The sequence below is a fragment of the Phocoena phocoena genome, chromosome 19 (genome assembly GCF_963924675.1).
Source record: "Phocoena phocoena chromosome 19, mPhoPho1.1, whole genome shotgun sequence".
NCBI lineage: Eukaryota > Metazoa > Chordata > Mammalia > Artiodactyla > Phocoenidae > Phocoena > Phocoena phocoena.
The window spans coordinates 49,991,319-50,011,141 of record NC_089237.1 but is presented as its reverse complement, the minus strand read 5'-3'; the positions used below and the strand labels follow the sequence as shown (position 1 = coordinate 50,011,141).

At 35.1% G+C, this 19,823-nt stretch overlaps 1 protein-coding gene across 1 annotated transcript in view; it reads left to right on the top strand.

Moving 5' to 3' along the window:
- Nucleotides 1–19,823, top strand: part of RABEP1 (rabaptin, RAB GTPase binding effector protein 1) — a 105,330-nt gene that overhangs the window by 54,291 nt on the left and 31,216 nt on the right. Inside the window, exons 3-7 of the mRNA XM_065896572.1 lie at nucleotides 5,121–5,324; nucleotides 7,145–7,305; nucleotides 10,497–10,616; nucleotides 16,410–16,545; nucleotides 19,601–19,779. Coding sequence (XP_065752644.1) covers nucleotides 5,121–5,324; nucleotides 7,145–7,305; nucleotides 10,497–10,616; nucleotides 16,410–16,545; nucleotides 19,601–19,779 — 800 coding nt within the window. The remainder of the gene's footprint in view (nucleotides 1–5,120; nucleotides 5,325–7,144; nucleotides 7,306–10,496; nucleotides 10,617–16,409; nucleotides 16,546–19,600; nucleotides 19,780–19,823) is intronic.

The following is a 19,823-nucleotide window of genomic DNA, read 5'->3' as shown; positions in this document are numbered from 1 at the left end:
AGAAACAAACAATGAAAAATTAGATAAGTTGGACTTTGTGAAAAATTAAAAATTTTGTGCTCCCAAGTGCACTATCCAAAAAGTGAAAAGACAATCCACCAAATGGGAGAAAAGTTTGCAAATATTGTATCAGATAAGGGACTTTTATCTAGCTTATATAAAGAACTCTTACAATTCAATAATAAAAGACAGCCCAATTAAAAATGGTGAACAGTTCTGAATAGACATTTATCCAGAGAAGATACATAAATGGTCAGTAAGCACATGTTGAGATGCTCAGTGTCATTATCTGCCAGGGAAGCACAAAATTACAATGAGATGCCACTTCACACCCATTAAGATGGCTATATCCAAGTCAGTTAATAACAAGAGTTGGCAAAGATGTGGAAAATCAAAACCCTCATACATTGCTGACAGGAATGTTAAATGGTCTAGTAACTTTGTAAAACAGCCTTTCACTTCCTCAAATGGTTAATCATAGAGTTACCATTTGACCCAGCAGTTCCACTTCTAAGTATATACAAGAGAAAAGAAAACATGTCCATACATAAATTTCTATGTGAATTTTCATAGCAGCATTATTCATAGTAGTCAAAAAGTGACGAACAACCAAATATCTGTCAACTGATACATGAATAAACAAATTGTTTTTGTTATTCCTCCATAAAAAGGAATGACATACTCAGAGTACAACATAGATGAACCTTGAAAGAACTATGGTAAGTGACAAAAGCCAGTCACAAAGTATGTATGATTCCATTTATATGAAATGTCCAGAATAGGTGATAGGGATAGAAAGTAGATTAGTGGTTGCCTAAGACTGCCAGGTTAGAGGGTTGGGGGGTGATAAAAAGTATTGAATTTCTTTCTGGGGTGATTAAAATGTTCCAAAGTTGATTGTGGTGATGGTTGCACCAGTCTGTGAATACGTTAAAACAATGAGCAATCACTACAAACCTATTAAAATGGCTCAAATCTAAAACACCAAAAGCTGCTGATGATGTGGAGCAACAGGTACTTTCATTCATTGCTGGTGGGAATGCAAAATGGTACAGCCACTTTGGAAGGCAGTTTGGCAGTTTCTTACAAAAGTAAATATACTCTTAGCATATGATTCAGCAATTTTGATCCTTGGTATTTACCTGAATGAGTTGAAAATGTATGTCCATGCAAAAACCTGCACATGGATGTTTATAGCAACTTTATTCATAATTGCCAAAACTTGGAAGCAACCAAGATGTCCTTCAGTAGATGAGCAGGTGAACTGTGGTACAGTGGAATATTATTCAGTGTGAAAAGGAAATGAGCTATCAAGTCGTGAAAAGTCATAGAGGAAACAGATGTGTATTATGAAGTGAAAGAAGCCAATCTGAAAAGAATCTGTGTGATTCTAACTGTATGACTTTCTGGAAAAGGCAAAACTATCGAGACAGTGAAAAAGCTAAGTGGTTGCCAGGGGTTAGGAGGATAGGAGGAATGACTAAGCAAAGCAGAGAGGATTTTTAGGGGAGTGAAACTTCTCTGCATAAGATTGGTGGACACACATCATTATACATTATCCTGATGTAAACTTTGGACTGCGACTAATAAGGATGTGTCACTGTAAGTTCAGAGATGGTGACAGAGGTACTGCTGTGGTGGGGGATGTCAGCAGTAGAGGAGGTTGTGCGTGGGGAGGCAGGGAGTTTATGGGAACTCTGTACTTTCTGCTCAGTTTCGCTGTGGACCCAACATTGCTCTAAAAAGTAAGGTTTATTAATTTAAAAAAATGTCTGTGACTTATCTCAAAACAATAAGTTGTAGAATGCAAACTGGTGGATGGGACAAGATTGCCTGCGGGGGTATGGTTGCTGGATCTGAGTGATTGGTGCATGAGGCTTATAATAATTTTTGATATCTGGGAGGCCAAGTCCCCCCACTTTATTCAAAACTATCATGGGCTTTTAAAATTATTTACTATGGAAAATTTTAAACATACACAAGATTATGCTAAATATTATAAATAATGCTATACTAGTCTAGACAATATAGTATTGGCATGAGAATAGACAAATAGACCATATTTATAGCATAGAGGTTTCATAATCAGATCCACATATATGTGGAAATTTGATATATGACATAGATGACATTATAAACATGGGAAGACTGGGGCAAGAGTTTAGAACAAGGGGAACATCTGTATAGAAAAAGTAGATTCCTAGCTCACACGTGAATGCCCCTGAACTATAATAGCTGATCTGTTGGTACTCTGGTATTGCAGTTAACGAATGAGGTAGTTGCATGTATTAGCAATCTCAAAAACTGATAGATGTGAGGTAATTGCAGAAGAATACTATGCTACGAGAGCCTTAAGGTTTAAAAACCTGTAACATAAAGGTGTAAAATATGCATGGTAATGATAACTCCAAATTCCTGATAGTTGTTACTCTGAAGAAAGTAGTGTATTTGTAATGTTTCATTTCTTAAGGTTAAAAAGAAATTGAAGCTGATGTAGCAATAATGTTAAAAATTATTAAGCCAGGTGATAGGTAATAGGTGTCCATTACAGAATTCTTTATTATATTTGTTTCTGTGAAGTATTTTATAAAGTATGAGTATCACCAAATGAAGTGTCTTGTTTGGATCCTAATTCAAACAAATCTTCAAGAAGACATTTTAGTGGCAATTGGGGAAATTTCAGTAAGATTGAGTATTAGATTATATCAAACAATTATTAGTTAGGTGTGACAGTGGCACTGTGTACATGTAAGAAAATATCCATGTTGTCAGAGATGCATATGTAGTGCATTAGATACTGTAATACAGTTTCTGGGACTTACTTTTAAAAAAGAATAGTTGAAATAAATGGCAAAATCATTATAATTGGTGATAGGTATGTGGAAGATTGTTGTAATATAATGCTCTCAACTTTTGAGTTTGTAAATCTTCATAATTACATATGCAAAAACAAAAAATTGTTCTTTAATAATAATTTGTACTATTGGCTACCATGTTTGAATTGCTTTGTTACAAAATTTTTTTAAAGTTCTATTTGTTTCCTGGTTTAAATATACACATATACATATATTTAACATATATACTATATATCATGTATAATAAATAATGTATATTATGTCTTATGTAAATATTTATAAAGTGAGTCAGGAATAAAATTTGATCCACTCTTCCTCCAGGATCTCTATACTGCTTTTAACTGTGAGGAAGCATGCCAAAATTAGTATTTAGGTTTATTATTTATTTGCAGTTTTTCTTTTCATGGTGACAATGTGGTAGTGAATAGCTCTGGGAGATTTCCAAGAAGTCAAAAGTAGCAGGGATAATTAGCATGAGGAGGTGTTAAGTATATAGACTTGAGCCTTGACAGAATTGTATTAATTTCTCAGAAATTAATAAAGTATTCCAGAAATAATGCTTTGTCTTTTATTTCACATTTTATGAAATAGCACTTAGAATATAGAGCTGATACACACACACACTTTTGTGGTTTCACATGTTTATGTCTTTACTCAGTTTCTGGGTCATTCCCAGTCACACACCTACCACTATTTATTAGGTAGCCATCTTGCCTTCAGGATACTTTAGATAGTTACTTTCTGCAACTAATGCTTATAACTGTCTGGCTAGTGTTTCAAAATATTTTAATAGTGGGGACAAAATGATGTGAAACTGACGTTGAGAGAGTAAAGATTTCTTAAATGACTTCACTTAAAATTAGTATGACTAGGTTTTTTCCTGTTATTTGAACTACCAAATTGTTAATTCCTGTGATTGTTTGATAATGAGGAATATCTTTACAACTTTTAAAAGTTCTTTCATTGATACTATCTATTTGACGTTTTTCAAGTACTTAGAAGTTTATACAGAAAAGTGTTGCCATTATTCTGGCTTGATGGCCTTGTGATTCCATTAAAGTTACACAGCTGTTAGTAGTAGCGTTAGAACTTAAATTGTTTTCATGGCTGGTCGAGGTAGTTATTGTGCTCCGTAAAGGAAATTGATGACTTTGCAAAGATGAACAGTTCTTCTGCATAAATATTTTTTAAAAAGGAAGTTGAGGGCTTCCCTGGTGGCGCAGTGGTTGAGAGTCCGCCTGCCGATGCAGGGGACACAGGTTCGTGCCCCGGTCCGGGAAGATCCCACATTCCGCGGAGCGGCTAGGCCCGTGAGCCATGGCCGCTGAGCCTGTGTGTCCGGAGCCTGTGCTCCACAACGGGAGAGGCCACAACAGTGAGAGGCCCGCGTACCGCAAAAAAAAAAAAACAAGGAAGTTGAGACAAACAGCAGCAGACTGGGAACAGTTTTGTAAGATAAAATAGTATTAATATCCAGTATGTATAAAATATTCTCCCAAATTAGAAGAAAAACAATTCATTGGAAATCACAGGTAAAAGATATCACCAAAGAGGAAATACTGGTCGCTAATAAATGTATGAAAAGATACTCAACCTCTCTATTAATAGGGAAATACAGATTTTAAAACTCACCATTTTCTACCCATGATGTTGGCAAGGACTTAAAAAAATGGAAAATAGTGACTGTTGGTAAGGGTGTGAGAAAACAGACACACCCCTATATACTGTTGGTAGGTTCATCTTTTTTGGAAGTCAGTTTGGCCGAACAGATATCCTACTTAGGCTTAAATCATGTAGTAGGCACATCAGATCAATTTAATATTTAACAGATGGTAAAGGGGTGCCGAGAAATTAATCCCAACTTTAAAAAAGCCTAGACCTAGTTATCTGCCATGTACTCTGGCTTTCTTTTATTAACCATTTCTTGAATTGTGTTTCAATAACTTGTTTTATCATTAAAACAACTTTCTGAGGTGGGTATTTTTATTCTAATTTTGTCGATGTGGAAACTGAGGCCAGAGAGGTTAAATAAGTTAGCCAGTGGGTGAAAGAGCCTAAATTTAGTTCTACAACTATATGGCCTTAATCGCTCTTCGGTTAGGTCGTTAATAATTGATTCGTGATACCCAGCATACGGTAAATCTTACCTTTATTAAAATGATTTTCTAAGTTAACATATAAAAATGTAATGCTTAATTTTTTCATTAGAATGTCAGCCTGATAAAGGTAAACTTTTCATTAATGGAAAGTCTTTTTTTTCCCTAGAGGATCTGAAGAGGCAAAATGCAGTTTTACAAGCTGCACAAGATGATTTGGGACATCTTCGGACACAGCTGTGGGAAGCCCAAGCAGAGATGGAAAATATCAAGGCCATTGCCACGGTGTCTGAGAATACCAAGCAAGAAGCTATAGATGAAGTGAAAAGACAGTGGAGAGAAGAAGTTGCTTCACTTCAGGCTGTTATGAAAGGTAAAGATAAAGACAGATCTATTTTATGATTTTCTAACATAACTGATTCTGATGATTGAGAACATTTTCAGAAGGTCTTAAAATATATCCTGAGTTTCATTTACATTTCATTTGTGGCTTTATGTATTACCATCTTCAAGATGTACTGTCATATTCAAAATAAAAGGGAGGCCAATGGATATATCATCTGTATCTTTAACAAATTTAATAATGGAGAATTATGATGAGAGTGTTACAGAGATACTGCATTAAATGAAAACTATAGTTCATTATAAGGTTTAAAGCAGGGCTTCATAATGGATTTTCTTATAGGAGAGGCAGGCCAGTAATGTCAATGAATGAAGCTGTGTGTGGGCACAGGAAGTGTGCAGAACTGGAGAGACCTCCCATGCAAAGAGTGAAGTTACTATTTACACTTATTAGTTCCAGCTAATTATTGCCCATCCAGGCCAGTGTTGCCATAATGTTACATTGTAAAGAAAAATTTGGATTTTTATGTGAAATCTTCATTCAGTCTATGAGGTAGAGTGGCCTGTGGGTTAGAATAGGCTTTATGAGCTACCAGCTGGTGACCCTTGGTCCAAAGGAAGAGTAGTAGTTTAGTCTCTATCAACTTTTAGCACTAGTGCTTATTAATTCCTGCATTTCTGAAAAAATGATAATGAAATAAGCTGCCCCCTGAATCTTTGGGTTTCCAGAATTAGTTTTGTTAATAATATAAATGTGAAATAGTGATGACTTTTTTTCCCGTCTTCGCAGTTATGTGTCACTTTTGCCTTAGTACTCTGTGAGAAGGCAGGTAAGACAAGCACTGTTTTCTGAGTTTGTGGCCATCACCTAGGGATTACTCTAAGCCTCATGTTACATTCCTGACCATAACAGCTTACCCAAATAAGAGTTCGTTTTTTTCACATGAGAAATCCAGAGGTAGGTAACCTAGGGCTGGGTACAGTGGTTCCTGATGTCATCACTGTCCTAGGCTCCTTCAGCTTTTCTTTTCCTTCACCCTTAGCATGTGGTTTTCAACTTCATTTTGCCTTGTGGCTGAAAAAAATGACTGCTCTTCCTCTAGTCCGCCTGAGTAAAGCAAAAACTTTCTAGAAATCTCCAGCATATTTCCCCCTGCCCCACAACCCCACACACACTTTATAGAGGTTTCTGATTACACATAACTACCAAGGCATCTAGAAACTCTAGTTTTAAAATTGGCCGTTGACTTCTAAACAAAATTGGGGTTTTGTTAGTAAGAAAGAAGAAAGAGTGGAAATTAATGGACAACCAGCAGTGTTTATCACATGTTTTTAGATTGTATTAAAGATAAAGTCATTTTGTAAAGACTTTATAGAATTTGTCTCAAGTTAGAATCTTGGGTTATAGTAAAAACATTCTGAAAATATATCCCTTTTCTCACCCTTTCAGGCATATAGTTGTATTGGGGTGACACGTTATATTTGTCTTAGGAGTCATAGTGTTGTATCTAAGAACATAGGGTTTAGAGTTGGCCTTAGGTTTGAATTCTAGCTCTGTTTCTTTCTGGTTATGAAATATTGGCCAGAGTATTTAACCTCTCCTGAGCTTTCCTCATCTGTAAAATAACATGTGGCACAGGTTTATTGTGAAGATTAGAGATGATTTAAGGTCCTTAGCAAAATTTCTACCTGTAGTAAGAACTAGAAATGTTAGTTTAGTGCTTTTGTTTTTAGTGAATTAAAAGATTTCCAGAAACTAGGCTTAAATTCTTTATATAACTACTTCTAAAATTTTAGTGTGCCAGGACATTTTTTCCAGAATGCTTAGAAATATTTGGTGATGTTTTGTAGAAACAGTTCGTGACTATGAACATCAGTTCCACCTTAGGCTGGAGCAGGAGCGGACACAGTGGGCACAGTATCGAGAATCCGCAGAGAGGGAAATAGCTGATTTAAGGAGAAGGCTGTCTGAAGGTCAAGAGGAGGAAAATTTAGAAAATGAAATGAAAAAGGTATGAAGGAATGTATTCATCTGTAGAAATATTTCAGTCCAAATATTTTTGTTGTAATGCTTCAACTAATATCATTATGGTAATAGAAGTTGTACTTTTTTGTTTTCTGTTAGAGAAATTATTTGGACACAGACTTAAATATAGTACTAAACAATTTGATGACCTTCCCCCAGATATATGTTTGGCTGAGCCCCTCATCTTCAAATCTTTGACCAATTGCCTCCACCTCATGAGGCCTATCCTGACCACCCCATTTAACATTGCAGCCTGCCCACCTCCCTCCCCCACCTACCACAACTTGCTCTTATCCTGTTCTAATTTTTCTTTTTCCATAACATTTATTTCCTTATAATGTACATAGAGTTCACCTATTTATTATGTTTAGTACTGTTTGCTGCCTTTTCCTCCTTACTAGAATGCAAGCTTCACGAGGGCAGAAGTCTTATTTGTTGTGTATCCTAAATGCTTAGAGTAGTGTCTCGCGCGTAGGTGCTTAGTAAATATTTGTTGAATGAGTGTTGTTGCTTGGTGTTTGTGTCTAAACTGAAGCCTGAGAACAGATTTTAGTTTTCCTTCTTTCTCAGTATACCTTGGTTCCTGTGGACGAATGTACTGCATATTATGCTTGAACATTTTACCGTAAGATGCCTGACCATAGAACAACTAAATATAAGATGAAATATTTTATCATTGAGAAAATTTAAAAAGCTTTTTGGCCAGTTTGATTATGTAAGCTTTTACTTTATTTTTTTATTTTAATTAAAAAAATTTTTATTGGAGTATAGTTGATTTACAATGTTGTGTTAGTTTTAGGTGTACAGCAAAGTGAATCAGTTATACATATACATATATCCACTCTTTTTTCTTTTCTTTTTTAAGATTCTTTCCCCACGTAGGCCATTACAGAAACTTTTTTTTTTTTTTTTTGTGGTACGTGGGCCACTCACTGTTGTGGCCTCTCCCGTGGCGGAGCACAGGCTCCGGACACGCAGGCTCAGCAGCCATGGCTCACGGGCCTAGCCGCTCCGCGGCATGTGGGATCTTCCTGGACCGGGGCACGAACCCGTGTCCCCTGCATTGGCAGGCGAACTCTCAACCACTGCGCCACCAGGGAAGCCCCAGAAACTTTTAATTTATTAATTTATATACATACATATATTTGAAATCACATATAAAATAATAATTAGAGTTTGATTTTTCTTTTCAGTTGAATTAATCATAGTCTTGGTTCATACAAGGACTACTTTTATATATTTAGAAGTTTATTTAATTTTTTTTTTATAGTATAAAAATCATATGAGAACTCAACACCCAAAACAAAAGCTTGAACCTTGAGGAATAGTTAGTTACATTGTCTTATTTCAGGAAAAGATTGTAATTCAGCTTCTTCATGAGGATCTGACAATGTCTTCATGATCACTAGTCACTTAGTCATCTACCATAGTTAGCCGAAGTAGGTAGCCTTCAATTCTGTCAGGTTGTTTCCGAGTAATTCATAGTTGATGCTGTCATTAGACATTTTATTCAGAGCCACAGTACCATTCACATGAGGATAGTTTTTTTTTTTTTATTCTTCTTATATATTCATAGTCATAATTTCTGCAGTCTGCCACTTTTTATCCTTTTTAAAATTTTTATTTTTTAAAGTTAACTTTATTTTTTAGAACAGTTCTCGATTTACAGAAAAATTGTGAAGATACTACACAGTTCCCATATACTCCACTCCCAGTTTCCCCTATTAACGTCTTAATGTTAGTATGGTACATTTGTCACAATTAATAAGTCAGTATTGATTATTGTTAACTAAAGTCCTTTCTTTGTATTCAGATTTCATTAGTTTTTACCCAAGTCCTTTTTTCTGTTCCAAAATCCCATCCAGGATACCACATTACATTTAGTCATGTCTCTTAGGCTTCTCTTGGCTGTGATAGTGTCTCAGCTTTTCCTTGTTTTTAATGACCTTTCTGTTATTCAAAAAAATCATCTTTAAAAGTTTTGTTATGATATGCATCACTTGGAATTGTGAGGTCATCGTTGCATTAATAAATAACTCAATCTGTATTAAATTCTTTGCTTCTTCTCTCCTTTTTTTTCCCTGATGATTTTAATCAGCAGACCTCTATAAGCGTCCCAAATTAGCCTTGGCTGAAGATATTTTAAGCTCACATGTCTTTTCCAAACAGGACTTAGTTCAAAATAAAATAAATGATGAAATGACTTTGCAAGCACTGGAAAACAAAGTGTGTCTCTCTTTTCTGAGAGATAATCTTTTTTTTTTTTTAAATCTCCACTCACATTTTGGCATAGAAAATATTTTCCCTATCATGAACACTTTAGGAGAAGCTTGGACTGTTTTAAATTCAGTGAATAAGATTAATTTTCATTTTCACTAGAAGGAAAAAAGCTAACTTTTTGAGTCTGCCTTTGTTTCTGTGTGAATATACGTGTGTGTATATAAAATAAAATTAAGTTTCTTACCAACTTACTAGTTTATGGATGTTGTTTCCTTTTAATCCATGTTTTTGAGAATGAAGGATGGAAAGCAGCATGGTTTTAAGGGTTATTTTTTGGGTTTGTTTCATGTAGATATCAAAAGTAAAATGATAAATACCCTGTTTAAATAATTAGATGGAAGCCCTTTTATAGAAACATAATTTTCTAATATTTTAGGAAATGTTCTATTTTTTATGTTAAAAAAATTAATTAGTCCTTTCAGTATTTGTAAGAGATTATGGTTTCATTAATTTAGTAACCAGAATTATAAAAATTATTTATTATATGCATTTCCTTTTATATATAGATATTTTCCAACTCAGTTACTCAACTAATTAAAAAGTCAAATTTGTGGCTGCTTTCACTTTCTGAGACAGACTGCATTCTCTCTGTGGAATGTGTATCTCTCTAAATAAACCTGCTTTCACTTAAAAAAAAAAAAGTCAAATTTGTCTTAGTGGATCCATTTTCCTACTTATTCCCAAGTTCTAAACAGAATATTTGGGAAAGCTGTAATTATGACTTGACATTCAAAGTAATGCAGCATTTAAAAGTTAGACGTGGTTCAATTTTGTGAGTGCTAATACAGTGCCTGCTAGACTAATTTATTATACTAATTTTAATAAGTGGAGAGGTCAGAGTTTTTTAGAAAAGCAATAAATCAATAAGTTGTAGCATTTAATTCTTTTTAACCATAGGCCCAAGAGGATGCTGAAAAACTTCGGTCTGTTGTGATGCCTATGGAGAAGGAAATTGCAGCTTTGAAAGATAAACTGACAGAGGCTGAAGACAAGATTAAAGAGCTGGAGGCCTCAAAGGTTGTGAAACATTGTAATCCATTTGCTTGAAACCAAGGTTTTGCCCTAATGCTATGAGCAAAATTAGAATACTAAGGGGGTAAACTGTAATTTAAACTATGCATCTTAAGACTCTTGCTTTCTTGAAAATGCAAGAAAATGTTTGGAGATGATTTCTCCTTATGGATATTTAAAATAATGACAGTAGTGATGCTTGTGCTGCTTTGTTACAAAGTCAGTGTTTATTTTCTTATCAAAATGAGACCTGATCTCTCTTGTTTTGTTATGAAGGAAAATAAAGTTTTCGAAGGTGACTTTGTTTTCTGACATCAGCCCCAGAATTGATCTTTGACATAGCTATAGTGTGGCTGGATTTGTTGGCTATAAAGACGCAACAGAAAAAATACAAGGGGATGTCAAACATTTTAATAATTAAAGTAGGAAAGAAAGAAAAAAAATTTAGAGGTAGTAAACAGAAACACAACATAGGAATGTAGAAATACATATAGGAGTGTAGAAATGGGCATGTATCAATAATCCTAGTAAGTGATAATTACCTACTAAAAGAGACTAGATTTTAAAAATCTAAATTTATATTGCTTATAAGACGTATACCTAAAATAAAATGATAAAGTAGGATTGGAAAAAAAAAGAGACTTAAAGCAATGCCTTGTAAATTCTAATCAAAAGAAACTTGGTTTAGCAATTGTAATATGAAACAGATAGGATGAAAGGAAAACAGAATTAATAGAGATAAAGAGGGACCCCTTCTAATTTATAATTCATCAGTGAGATATGACAGTTTTGCACTTGAATGCATCTTACATAGCCTTGAAATATGTGAACTAAAAAGTGACAATTATGAGGGGAAATTGACATTCACAATTATAGTAGGAGATTTAAACTGTCCTTTAGCAAATGATAGTGCAAGCAGAAAAAACATATTAGTAGGGATATAGGGGTTTTGAGCAACTTGATTAATAATTTAGATGTAATAGACATAGAATCCTGTCACTAAGAGAGTGAGAGAGAGATTATATTTCATACACTAGTAGAGCATAGTAGTTAAGAGCTCAACATTTATTAGGTGGATGACCTTGGGCAAATTAATTAATCTTACTGTGCTTTGGTTTGCCCAACCGTAAAATGGGGATAATACTACCTCCTTCATAAGGCTGTTATGAAGATTATATAAGTTAACACATAAGGCACTTAGGATAGTGCATGGAATAAATATTGTTATTTTTAGGTACATTATACTTTTCATAATGTCACAAAGGAAATGTCATCAGATTTTGAAGATTTGATGTTAATACACATCCAAATCTCTGACCACAGGTTATTAAATTATTTACAATAAAATTGAGATGAAATGTCTGGAAAATGAAAAAAATTTAACTCTTATGGAAAAAAGAATTATAAAATATTTAGAGTGATTTGAATTTTTTACTCAAGAATCTAAAAATAGAACAATAGTACAAACAGTATGAATGGAAGGAAATAATGCAGGTAAGAGCAGAAATTAGTGAAATAGAAAAGCCAAAGGAAAATTGTGAATATAATGAAAAAAATGAAAAAAGTAGTAAGATAGGCAAACCTGATAAGACTAATTAGGAAAAAAGAAAAAAGACTTAAACCATTATAAATGAAAGAGGGAAATAACTACAAATCAGTAGAGACTTAAAAATAATAAATACTATGGACAATGTCACAGCAATAAGTTTGAAATGAAGTAAGGTTGATGAAATGAAAAAATTTCTGATAGGAAATAATTAGCCAATATTGTCTCAAGATAAAATAGGAGAGCCGATGTAGTTAGTAACTATTAAAGAAAGTGAATTTATAGTCAGAATCTCCTTTTCTCCTGTCTCCTATCCTCCAACAGACATTAGACTCAGTTAGTTTTGCAGACAGGTTTTTCCAAAGCTCTTGGAAAGAGATAATCCTTATATTTTACAAACTGTGTTAGAGAACAGAAAACGAGGGAAAGCTCTCCAACTCATTTTATGAGACATAACTTCATTACAAACAAACTCACAAAAAGGTATTAAAAGAAAATTTTAGATCTATCTCATTTAGGAATACAGAAACAAAAATTTTCAGCTGTGTAGTTAAAAAAAAGGAAAAGAAAAAGCAAAAAAGACATCATGATCAAAAAGGGATATTCCCAGGAATTTAGGATGGTATATCACCAGAAAACCTATTATTTTTATGTACCACATAAAAAGATTATAGGAGAAGAGTAGTAAATTCATCTTAGATTCAGAAAGGCATTTGATAAATTTAAACACCCAATAACGTATTAAAGGGCTATTTATCAAACCTTCAGCAAACATCATACTTAATGATGAATGTTTAGCAGCCTTACCATTAATGATGGGAACATATGAGGAGGCCCATGCTCAGTGATTTTGCTCAGATTGTTTATGTGCTCCTAGGTGATAAGATAAGCCAAGGTAAAGAAATGAGGCATAATAACTGGAAAGAAAGTGGTGAAACTCATTTTTTGTATAGGAAGGCAAGAGGATATTCAGACATACAATTAGGAAAGTTGTTTCCAGCAAGATCAACATGCAAAAATTGTAGTGTTTGTGTACCCCAGTAATATCCAACTTACAAATGCAATGGGGAAAAATTCCTGTTCACAATAGCAAACAAACAAACAAAACCTGTATTAGTTACCTGAGAATATATCTAAATAAAAATGAGTAAGATCTTTATGGAACACATTATAAATGAAAATTTGAATACATGTGTGCTCCTGAGTGAGAAAATACTGTATTGTAAAGCAGGCAGTAGTATATCCCCAAATTAATCTGTAAATTCAAAATTCCCCTCAAAATCCAGCAGGGTTTAATAAGGAACTCGATAAGTAGATCCTAGAATTCATATGGACAAACAAAGGATCAGAAATACACCCAACAAAATTTTTTTAAATTAATTAATTGAATTTATTTATTTTTGACTGTGTTGGGTCTTCATTGCTGCACGCGGGCTTTCTCTAGTTGCAGCGAGCGGGGGGCTACTCCTCGTTGCAGTGCACGGGCTTGCTCATTGCGGTGGCTTCTCTTGTGGCGCACAGGCTCTAGGAGCGTGGGCTTCAGTAGTTGTGGCTCGCGGGCTCAGTAGTTGTGGCTTGTGGGCTCTAGAGCACAGGCTCAGTAGTTGTGGCATACGGGCTTAGTTGCTCCGTGGCATGTGGGATTTTCCCGGACCAGGGCTCAAACCCATGTCCCCTGCATTGGCAGGCAGATTCTTAACCATTGGACCTGCAGGGAAGCCCCGACACCCAGCAAAATTTTGAAGAAAGCAAGGTATGGAGACTTGCCCTACCTACCAGTATTAAGACTTACAGTAGCTTTACTGTTACTGTAGCTACTGTAATTAAGATAGTTTGTTGCTGGTTTAAAGATAAACAAATGGACCAGTGGAACAGAATAGAGAGCCCAGAAATATATCCATATATATATGGAAATTTGATATTTGACAGGTGGCATTACAAGTCAGTGGGAAAAGTATGGATTATTTAAAAAAGTTATAAATATGGATTAAAGTGAGGTTAGCTTTCTACCTCACACTTTTCAAAAATTAATTTCAGTGAAATGTTTAAAAAGGAGAATATGTTATGTGAGATACAAAAACATTTCTTAAATAAGGTAAAAATACTATGAAAGAAGAGATTGACAAATTTGCCTACATTAGAATATAAAACTTCCTTATTAAAAGATACCACAAAAAGTTGAAAAGAAAATTATAGACTGTTAAAAGTTATCTATACCTGACAAAAAATTAGTGTCCAAAATTAATAAAAATTGCCATGTCCATAAGTGACAAATGGCCCAACAGAGAAACAAGCAAAGAATATGAACAAGCAGTTCACAAAAGAGGAAGTTAAGGAATGTGAAAAGATATTCAGTCTCACTAGAAATCAAGGAAATGTAAGTGAAAATCAAATGCCGTTTTATTCTAACCAGATTTAAGTCTTACAAGATAAATTTGTTGTGTTTATCCACGATTGGAGTGTGTGAAACTCTTCCCACTTTTCAGCTGCTGTTGTGAAGTTGGAATCCCTGTTGAATATTTTGGGAGTTCTCCGGCCCTTGTTACTTCCCTTTACTTTCTCCTGCACAGATGCTGATACCATGTAATTCCATAAAGATAGCTTTCAGTGGTTTGTCCCCGCCCTCTAATTATCGCTTTTTTTTCTTTTTGGTAGATGTTCATGTATTCTGAGTTCTGTTATCTTATTAGTGCTGTTGTTAGGGTGTGTGGAATTCAAGAAAATCCATGTATCACACATTCACTGTCACCATCTTCCCAGAGTTCTGCTCAGTAGCTTTTGAATGTTAGAAATTAATTCATTATTTATAGAGTCAAATATTTATTCTAAGAAGTAATAGCTGATAGAGTTAGTGGTTATATACCACCATTTTATATCTGACATATTGACTTTCCTTTATCATTAACTGAATTACCACCTCTCCAGGTGATAGGGAAAGTGCCTGACAACAGTCAGCACTTTGTCACGCTTGGTTAGTGTATAGTACGTTTCTGGTTGTCTGACAGCCTCCAGTGAAGCCTCAGATGGCAGCTTAAATAATCATTTTAGTCCATGACCAGTGCTAATGTATTGTATTAATGGTCTAGGAGTAAAGATAACTGAAAACAGATCAGCCAGCTATTTCAAGTTGAAGAAATGGGAAGATAAAAGGCATAAATGTAACCTTGAAAGTGAAATTAGACATAACCATTTGAAAAAGTTGAAAGTTAGTTTAAATGGCCACAATTTAGGAAGGGCAATTTGTAAGGAAGGGTAGAGCAAGTGATTTTTTTAATCACTTTCTGGGGCAAGATTGCATTTTATTTTGGTTGGAACTATTTCAGATATTAGACTATATTGTTAATATTTGAAAATTATAGTTAATTGTTCAACAGAAATAAGACATTAAAAAAAAAGATGTGATTTTAAAAAGTATTCTGCACTTGGCTTCAAGTTTATGTTCATTACAGTATGAGACAGGTTGTTTTTTCCATCATGGCTTCCTCTTTTTTCCTTACATGAATTTATGTCTATGAAAATGTCTCCTTTTTGTAAATTTAAGGCATTTGGAATTACCAGAAATCAAAGAAAAGCAGACTTGAAAGAGTATGATACCATTTTTATCTTTAGAAAATACTGTTTAAAAAACAACAAAAATAAGGGGCTTCCCTGGTGGCGCAGTGGTTGAGAGTCCGCCTGCTGATGCAGGGGACACAGGTTCGTTCCCCGGTCCGGGAAGATCCCACATGCCGCGGAGCAGCTGGGCCCGTGAGCCATGGCTGCTGAGCCTGTGCGTCCGGAGCCTGTGCTCCGCAACGGGAGAGGCCACAACAGTGAGAGGCCCGCGTACCACAGAAAGAAAGAAAGAAACAAAAAAACAACAAAAATAAAAAATAAAAAACAACAACCTGGGTTCACTGAGTATGTGATAAAATGAGCACATGTGTATGTTGCTCTGGGAATACAAATTGGAACCACGTTATTAAAAGCAAGGTACAAAATTGTCATGTGTAATCTCAATTGTATATTTACTCTGGTGATGATTATGGATAATGCTTACTATTAATTATTGTCAATTATGTTATTTTCCCAGTTTTCTTTAGTAAGTATATGTTTGTTTTGTAATTAAAAATTATAAATGTTAATTTGGGGGTAAATTTAAATTTACATAAATATAAATGTAAACTTTTTTCAAGGCACCTCCAGAACTTACCACCATACCTAAGGTAGACACTGTTGGAAATTTTAGTTTAATCGAATTGCATCTTTTTCAGGTTAAAGAACTGAATCATTATCTGGAAGCTGAAAAGTCTTGTAGGACTGATCTGGAGATGTACGTGGCTGTTTTGAATACTCAGAAATCTGTTTTACAGGAAGATGCTGAGAAACTTCGGAAAGAATTGCATGAAGGTAAATATATATTCTTTATATTTTTAATCTCAGTCTGTAAGAGAACTATGTAAGTAAAAGTGATATTGATTAATAACAGTAACAAGTTCCAAAATGCCAATCCAACATGTTAGTGATTCAGTTTAAGCTTTGCAGTTGGTTTGAAAAGATATTTGGATTGTTAATGGTTTCTGTTTCCTCCAGGACCCCAGTAAGAATTCATAGGGCACAAACTCTGGGCAGAAAGATAATAGAAAGTTGCTGCTTAAACTGCTTTTGCTTCAGACCTATTTTGGTGGAGGTGAATTAGCAAAAGTGAAAATGGGACAGAGAGGGCAGATAGTATATTCTAGTGTTCTTAAGTAGCACCCCTGTTTATAAGAGATAATTTTGATTTCGCTAGTCTGGTAGCAGAGTGATGCAGAAATTGACCCTGTTTTCTCAGGATAGGGGATAGGCTTATCCTTTCCCATTAAAATATATGTTTGTCTTTAATTCTTTTAGTTAATCTTGTATACCCGAGATTCGTAACCTTTTCGTGTCACAGACTCCTTTGGCAGTCTTGTGAAGCCCTCTCAGAATAATGTTTTTAATACATAAAATACATAGAATTATAAAAGATAGCAGTTATGTTATAAAACAGTTATCAAAATATAAATAACTGCAAACTTATAGTAATAAATGTGCTATTTTATCAATGCATTAAATAACAAGGTCTAGTACCAGGTTTAATAACTACTGTAATTTTGAAGTATGATGAGCATAAATAATATATTAAGATATCTGCCACAACTGTACTGAGATACAAAAGTATCTATGACTCCTGTTAGTGACCAAGTCATGGGTATTGTTATACTTACTGTGGTTTGTTGTCTATATTTTATAATTGAAGGAAATGATAAATTTCAGTTAGAGGTTAGTGAAAATAAAGATCTAAATTTTTACCTCATCTAAATGCATGGACCTCTTGAAATCTTATATTCATTGCAGGTTATACTAGTAACATGTTTTAATATGAAAATTTAGGACTGTGGTCATGGAAAATATAGCTCTTCCATAAATAATTCAGGTTTGCATAGGAGTTAGGTTATTATTCCAAATAGTGGGAAGTTGAAATTATATAAGCCTACAGAATTATTTTATAAAATGTTATTAAAGTAATCTAGTGTTTGAGTCTTTGGCTCTCAGGAAATGCTTTTCAAAAGTGCTGTTGCAGTCAAAAAGACACTCAAACTCTGAAAGGATGTCCAGAAGAAAAAGGACTTTCTGTTTAACCTATGTGTCCCAACCCTTCCAGAAATAGTGCAAGACTACCAGACCTTCCTAATATACCTGGAGAAGTATCTGAGAAGTTTCACTAAAATGAGTAAGGGGGTAGAGTAATTTCTACTGAGACATTCATACCAAAAAAGTAGTATTTACGTGAAAAGAAGATAGTTAAAAATTGAGCAGCAGTGTAAATTAGAGCCTAAATTGGGGAAATTAGATATGCAACCAAGTGCAGTGCAGTTTCATGTCATATGTGCTAGGAAGTGTGTTAGGAGGCAACGGTGCCATGAATAGGCTTCTTAAAAGAGGTTGTTAACTGGAGTTTTGAAAGATAGGTAGGTGTTTGTCAGGTCGTCAGAGAGGAGCATGGCATTCAAGGCCATTTGCATGTGGTGTAACAAGGTGTTACAATAATAACAAGGTGTAAGAAATATAGTTCAGCAAGATTAAAATGCAATAGGCATTGGAGCAAAATGTGAGACAGGAGAGGTAGACATGGGCCAGATCCTGGAGACCTTATGCTAAGGATTCTGGATTTTATCGTATTGGTAATAAGGAGGCTCTGAAGGATTTAGAAATATTTCTTGTCCTAAATAACAGCTTTACCGAGATAAGGTACCTGTTCAGTGATGTTTAATATATTCACAAAGTTGTACACCATCAGCACTACCTACCTCCAGAACATTTTCATTACTCCAAAAAGAAATTTTGTACCCATTCCCCGTCATTCCCTATTCTCTTCTTCCCCCCAGCCCCTGGCTACCACTAATCTACTTTCTGTCTCTATAGATTTGCCTATTCTGCACTTCTGTATAAATGGGATTACATAGTATGAGGCCTTTTGTGTCTGGCTTCTCTGAAGGGTTTTAAGCTTGAGAGTGGTAATGTTTTACCTTCTAGAGAGTTCAGTTTTACAGCAGTGTGGAGGATAGAATACAGAGGGCCAGACGAATGGCAGGAAGGGTTCTGAAGAGACTCCTGTTGTAGTTGTCTAAGTCCTAAATCTAAGGCAGAAGGCAGAAGATGGAGTGTCATATCACACAGGAAGTAGCATTAGTAGGCCTCTGTCACAGTTGAATGTGTTGGGTGAGGAAAAGTCAGAAGTATGAGTTGTCTCTCAGGTTTCTGGCTTGGGTAACTGGGTAGATGGGCTGATAGATGATACCATCTATTCTTTTTTTCCCCAAAGAAGATGGCTGAGCTGATGAATATCAGTAACACAAGCATTTACAAAGATTCTTTGACTTATCCTGAGAGGTCAAAACTAAATGGACTCAAGAAGGATTCCTGGATAACAAGATTTATTCAGAGTGTATTAAAGACAATTAGGAGTGGTTACTATCTGTTTTCCCTTTAGAGCAATGTTTCCCAAATTGTATTCCCTAGAACATTTGTTACGTGAGTGGCACTGTGGAAAGGATTTTTTTGTCAAATAAATTTGGGAGGTATTGTATTATATATCAGCTTACAAGAGAACACAGACATACTTAAGACCCTGAGTTCAAAGTCCTGCAGTAAAGAAATCTTTAAAAAAAAGTTTTTATCCCAAGGTTTCTGAAACTCACTGAGCACAGAAGTCTTTTTTTCACATGTTGCTCTTCCTAGGAACACACTTTGGGAGACTCTGCTTAGACAGGTGGTGTGGGGACAGCTGCCTTGTCCTATGGCAGGTTGCCCCTGGGTTCTTGTCAGAGGCAGAATCCCAGACCGGGTGGACCTTTGGTCAGGTCTAGTTTAGTTAGTCCTATGTTAAAGAAATTGCCTGCCATTAAAATTCAGTGTTTTTGATTGGGGGATTCCTAAACAGTATGCCATCTCTTGGAGCAAGAGCGACAGCAGCACAACCAGTTGAAACACACGTGGCAGAAGGCCAATGACCAGTTCCTGGAATCTCAGCGTTTGCTGATGAGGGACATGCAGCGAATGGAAATTGTGCTAACTTCAGAACAGCTCCGACAAGTTGAAGAACTGAAGAAGAAAGATCAGGTGAATACCAGTTTTGTAGGACTTGTTTGCCTTGTTAATAAACC